General features: G+C 42.3%; 1 protein-coding gene across 4 annotated transcripts; it reads left to right on the top strand.

The window, feature by feature from the left end:
* The first annotated feature begins 714 nt into the window (after positions 1 to 714).
* LOC111965358 (nucleotide exchange factor SIL1-like) lies at positions 715 to 4675 on the top strand. 4 transcript variants are annotated; one of them, XM_023989501.2, is made up of 10 exons: positions 715 to 928; positions 1259 to 1318; positions 1518 to 1653; positions 1793 to 1889; positions 2058 to 2169; positions 2305 to 2487; positions 2637 to 2758; positions 2885 to 2981; positions 3237 to 3401; positions 3503 to 4675. In XM_023989501.2, the coding sequence occupies exons 1-10, from the start codon at positions 818 to 820 to the stop codon at positions 3869 to 3871; spliced, it is 1452 nt and encodes a 483-aa protein (XP_023845269.1). In that variant the 5' UTR covers positions 715 to 817; the 3' UTR covers positions 3872 to 4675. The 4 variants fall into 4 exon arrangements, with proteins under 4 accessions (XP_023845269.1, XP_023845267.1, XP_023845271.1 ...); XM_023989499.2 differs by having other exon boundaries at positions 717 to 928; positions 1259 to 1375; XM_023989503.2 differs by lacking the exon at positions 715 to 928 and adding an exon at positions 941 to 1155 and having other exon boundaries at positions 1259 to 1375.
* The last annotated feature ends 1325 nt before the right edge of the window (positions 4676 to 6000 follow it).

Raw genomic sequence — 6000 nt, 5'->3', positions numbered from 1 at the left:
GGTTTGGATTTCTCCCTGACCAATATGGCTGCCATTTTGATACCATTCTGGAACCTTGATTGATGCTACCTTCAAAACGACTGGCATCTCGGAAATCTCCGCCTTCAGTGCCTTCAAGGCAACTGTGGAAAAAATAGCTCAGACTGTGAGAAATATTTTTGAACGATCATCCAACAGGGATTTCCAAGTCAGAAACTCTGGCATCTTTCAAGACCTCCGAATTTCTGACTTGAAGATCCATGACGTCATAACCTCGTTTTTTTCAGAGTTCCCAGTTGTCTTGAAAGCACCACCCCTTGTCTTGAACGCACCATCAATAGGATGTCTATGGCCTTTTCTCTATCAAATTTGCTCAACTTACTAAACAGGTTAGGACAATTAACGTAGCAAGTTAGGAGACTGAGTATGTTCTCCTAAAATGCTACGAAAATCACTTTGTACGAAGTGGCGAGAAAAGAGCCCGTCCCCAGGTAGGATACACTTGTGCTTCCTCGCCATAAGAAGGCTATCGAGGAGGGGAGGACCGTCTTCATTAGCCAACTACACTCCTCGACCACGGTTGCCGGGTCACGGAGGAGAGAGGACGGACTTTTGCCCAAAGGAAAAAATCCCTATGAGAAATGTAATGTAATTGCTTCACAGGGATCATACAGGGGAATCTCCATTAGCCAATCCGATTGCATATAATGTGAAGACAAGGTACACGCTTTTAAATATGATTGGCTTCCGGTCGTGAAGACAAGTATTGTGGGAGTGGTCTAATTGCTGAAAAGTATGAGAGACATTAGAGAAAGATAGGAATCCCATTGGACAATGAATGGAGGAACGTCAACGCCCCACCAAGCAGACTGTCGACCGCGTTTACGTTGTCATCCTGCGTCACTTGGTTGTTAAGACAATCGTCACGCAATCTCTTCTCAAAATCAGGGTATGAGTCGACTAATCTTGTAATTTTGTAGTTCTTGTTCACTAAATTCATGCTAATGTTGGGTTTTTGAGCTAGCACCCAATGGACTCCCATTTACTTGCCTTGTCCCAGAATGCATTGTGCACAATGGACATTAATGCAAATCCAATAGAGTTTTCCATCTCCAAAGTATCTCTGGGCGCATCAACGTTACACGTCCATGCTGACATCTGGAATGGTGCAGTTGGGTATATAAATAGTGCAGTGCGTCGAAGTACTCATGAATTGTATTGATTACCCTTTGCTGTGTCATATCAATATTGCCACTAATACATTAGTTGTGTTAGATAGCCTACAGCCAGTATGTTGATCGGATGCCGGAGAAGAGGACGTCAATCCACCAGACTGAAGGTAGCACTCATGCTCTTAGTATTCAGTTGTCAATTGCTCCATGTTCTCAGCGAAAAAGTGAGTAATGATGAATGAAATAATTATTTACCTATACTAATTGTTATACTACTGTATAAATATAATGTAAAACAGTTTGTGTAGCCTAGCTGATTATGATAAGCCTGTACAGGAGTCTGATACAATACCCTTTGCCCTATAGACTCCCTCTGCTATGACTGTCGTGGAGAGCCCTGAGGCCAGCCTGGAGGGTGAGGAGGATGCCCACGTGGAAGAGGGAGATTCTGAGGATTTGGATGTATTCCATCCAACAGATAAGTGGAAGACTCTCAAATCAGGTGATTGCTTTGCTAAAGCAGAAACGTACATGTCTGTTGTACACAGTAGTGTACTGGAGATTAAGGTCTATGGCAGAATCAAAGGTATTCACTGTATTTCAAAGGTATTCACTGTATTCACAATTTTGGCATTGTTCAGGTCATGGGGTCCCAAGGGGCTTTGACCTCCAGACTGGACAGAGGGAGGTCAAACTTGGGGAACACCAGACTCCTAAATACCAGATAGATGGACAAAGGTATGAGCTGAGGATCCTATTGACGTTTTTATATCAACCATATGAAACACCATCTGAACATGTTGCCATATAGCTATTGTACGTTAGATGGCCACACACACACACACACTACTATGTTTGCTTGAGATTACATCAGACTCACTACAGTCTTTGCTCTCTGTGAGTCAGACAGGGGAAGGAGAACACACAGGGCCCATCCGTCAGCGCTGAGGAGCTGAAGAAGGCTTTGAAAAATATCAAAGAAGGAGTGGATCCCAAAACCAGTGACAAAGAAGAGAAGGTTTGCCCTGATTTGATGGGTCTGTAGTTTCTTATCACAGTGGAAACAAGCGGCTGTGATAAGAGCCTAATGCATCTGTGATCCTATCTGTCTTTGATTGTTATCTTGGTCCCAAACCTGTGTGTATGTGTTCAGGAGGCTCTCAGGGCCCAGTTTCATCCCATGGATGAGCTGAAAAAAGACATGGTCAGGCTAGACATGCTGATGGAGTCAGACTTCCAGATTATGAGCAGACTGGTGTCCCAATTCAACAGCTCTAACGCCACTGTGGAGGAGAAGGTTAAAGCTCTACATGACTTAGAGTACCTTGTTCATCAGGTGAGGTCCCCCAAGCATATATCAGTTCAGGGAGGTGGGATTTTTTTGTATATATTAATAGTCGGGGAGGAGAAACAACACCTCAACTTTCATTTGATTGTAGTAATGGAGTTATAATTACAGTTTCCTTTCTTGTTATGTCTTGTCAGGTGGACAATGCACAGAACCTGGCATCTAGCGGAGGGTTGAAGCTTGTAGTTGATGCATTGAACAGCACAGACTATCGACTTCAAGAGAGTGCTTCTTTCGTTCTGGGATCAGCTCTATCAAGGTATAGCAGTCTCCATTAACCCATTCCAATTGTCGAATTGTAAATACCAGCCAAAAGACGGCCTGTTTTTGTTTGTATTTGTGTGTGTGCGGTCAGTAACATTATCATTCACTATCTTCTTTCTAGTAACCCGGTGGTGCAGGTGGAGGCAGTTGAAAGTGGTACCATTCAGAAGCTGTTAATGTTACTTGCCACTCCACGACCCATGTCTGTTAAAAAGAGGGCAAGTCCTGTTCCCACATTATAAAATCCACTCATAATACATTTTTATTTTAGAATCAGTCCAGTATAACTAGCAGGATTAATAGTCAAGTCTTTAGCAGAGACACTCGGTGGCTTTCAATTTAAAGCTGCGAGGTTTCATCACATATCTTCAATTATGTTTTAGAATCTGAACAGAATTTAGCTCTGACAATCACTTGTAAATCATCATTCTCTCCCTGGCACTTAACTAAGGCTAATGTTTGTCTGTATACAGGCGTTGTTTGCTGTGGCCTCTTTGCTACGTCACTGCCCCTTGGCCCAAAGCCACTTCCTGAAACTGGGTGGGCTGCAAGTGTTGGGGGATATTTTCCGAGCATCTGGAGGTGGGGCTCTCCGTGTGAGGATTGTAACCATACTCTATGACATGATCAACGAAAAGGTGAGGGGTGCTCTTTATGAAAACCTTGCCAATAATACAAGGCTAGTCTTGTGAAATCAAATTTATGTTTGATATTAACTGAATGGCATTCTCTATTCTAGGAGCTGATCTCTCAGACTGGACTTGACCCCATCCCTGATGCATCTCACAATGAGCGTTTGCGGCAGTATGCGCAGGTCTCCCTCCAGCCACTTTTGGCAGAGCAAGGCTGGTGCAGTCTGGTACCTGAACTGTTGGCCTCCCCAGAGCACGACTGGAAGGAAAAGGCCCTGAGAACTATCCTGGCCATGATGCCTCACTGCCAGACTCAGTATCGAAAGGATTACGCCCTGTCTTCCTCCCTCAGCGCCCTACAGGAGCAGTACCAGGAGCTGGTGCTCACAGAGCAGGTCCTCGGTGACGAGGATGGATACTTTGGGGAGATTCTGGCTCTGTTGGAGACAGTGGTGCTGAAACTGAAACAAGTGTAGGGCTGGGTGAAAACCCTTATCAAAGGACAATTACAGAAATGCATTCTAGTTTTGCGGCTGTGTTATAGGATCACACATTTGCAAATGACAAGGTTGCCTTTCGGTTGCTTAGCCTTCCTTACACCTTTTTTCTCCATCTGCGATACAAGCCAAGGCACGATGCGTCTCAAAATAAGGCTCTCCAGTCCTCCTTGAGGAATGCATTCAGCTGGGCTAAAAGACAGTATTTCTCCTTATATGGCATTTGTGTTCCTTGTTCAGTGTGCTCCATCTATCTTGTTAGTGGATTGTCCACTGTGAGACTAGTGTGCCTAGTCAGTGCCTGCTGTAAGCAGTACTTACTTCCCTATGCTATTAGGTTTCATGAGAGACTGTACAGGTTCATGTTTTGTCATTTTATTAGTCTAAAGTTTTCCACAGATTTGGAAAGCCAATGTCCAGTCAGTGATACTCTTTGCACTGCATCATTCCGGCAGGAAGGAAAGGTATCCAGAGAGAATTCTTTGTGCCTCACACATGCCTGCATGCTTGACCAGGACTTGCTTGTGTTTGAGCCTGTCAAAAAGAGATGTGTTCTGTAAACTGCTTAAAATAGAAGGTTCAAATATGGCACCTTCAATTCCAAAAGGCATGATTGAATGTAAAATGGTAAACAGAAACTGAGAATAATTGCGCATAATATTGAGTCCAGCTCTCAAATACACACAATTTATTCTAATGATTTGAAATGTCTTAACTAAGTTATTTGTTTACTATGTATTTTGTTTACTTGTTTGATAAGAATAAATCCGTTGGGTAAAGCCACTGCTAATAATCTGCCTTTAACTAGACTTTAAAATAATATTTTACAAACCCTATCTAGATCTAGCCACTGTCAGTAGGTAAGAAGGGTGTGTAAGAGGCACATCTCCTTATCTGTTTTTAGAACAAGGTCACGAAGTTACCTCACCAAAACTGTGGTGAAGTTGGGAGGTCAGTGTCATTGATTCGAGGTGCACCTGCGCCATCTTATTTGTTCATGTTTCTGGTTAATATTTTCTTATTGATGTAATAATGCCCAACCTTTCTGTTTTGTCTGTCTCCACTTTGCCAGTTTTTGCTAGTGACTGAAGTGGCTCAATGACTGCATCAATCTTTGATATTCTATAAGGAATCATTCTCTTTCAGAAACTATTTACAGTAAGTAAATAACCTCACCCTTGTGCTTTATACTTACATCTTTAGCCCATAATAGGACATGTATAGCCTATAGTAGGATAGAATTGTTCCTATTATACCTATCAAATGTATTTGCAGAAGGTAAGTATCCTTGTGCTTTATACTTACTTACAGTACCAGTCAAAAGTTTGGACACACATACTCATGCCAGGGTTTTTTCTTTATTTTTACTATTTTCTACATTGTAGAATAATAGTGAAGACAGTAACCAAAACAGAAGATGGTCTTTTACCAAATAAGGCTAAGTCCATATTATGGCAAGAAGAGCTCAAATAAGCAAAGAGAAACGACAGTCCATCATTACTTGAAGGTCATCATTTTATTTTTTTTATTTCACCTTATTTAACCAGGTAGGCTAGTTGAGAACAAGTTCTCATTTGCAACTGCGACCTGGCCAAATAAAGCATAGCAGTGTGAACAGACAACACAGAGTTACACATGGAGTAAACAATAAACAAGTCAATAACATGGTAGAAAAAAGAGAATCTATATACAATGTGTGCAAAAGGCATGAGGTAGGCAATAAATCGAATAATTACAATTTAGCAGATTAACACTGGAGTGATAAATCATCAGATGATCATGTGCAAGAAGAGATACTGGTGTGCAAAAGAGCAGAAAAGTAAATAAATAAAAGCAGTATGGGGGTGAGTAGGTAAATTGGGTGGGTAGTTTACAGATGACTATGTACAGCTGCAGCGATCGGTTAGCTGCTCGGATAGCAGATTTTTAAAGTTGTTGAGGGAGATAAAAGTCTCCAACTTCAGAGATTTTTCAATTCGTCCAGTCGCAGGCAGCAGAGAACTGGAAGGAAAGGCGTCCAATGAGGTTAGCTTTAGGGATGATCAGTGAGATACACCTGCTGGAGCGCGTGCTGCGGGTGGGTGTAGCCATCTGACCAGTGACTGAGA

This window comes from Salvelinus sp. IW2-2015, linkage group LG6.1 (assembly GCF_002910315.2).
Source record: "Salvelinus sp. IW2-2015 linkage group LG6.1, ASM291031v2, whole genome shotgun sequence".
NCBI classification, from domain to species: Eukaryota; Metazoa; Chordata; class Actinopteri; order Salmoniformes; family Salmonidae; genus Salvelinus; species Salvelinus sp. IW2-2015.
The sequence above is the reverse complement of the archived record's forward strand: the minus strand, read 5'-3'. Positions and strand labels throughout refer to the sequence as shown.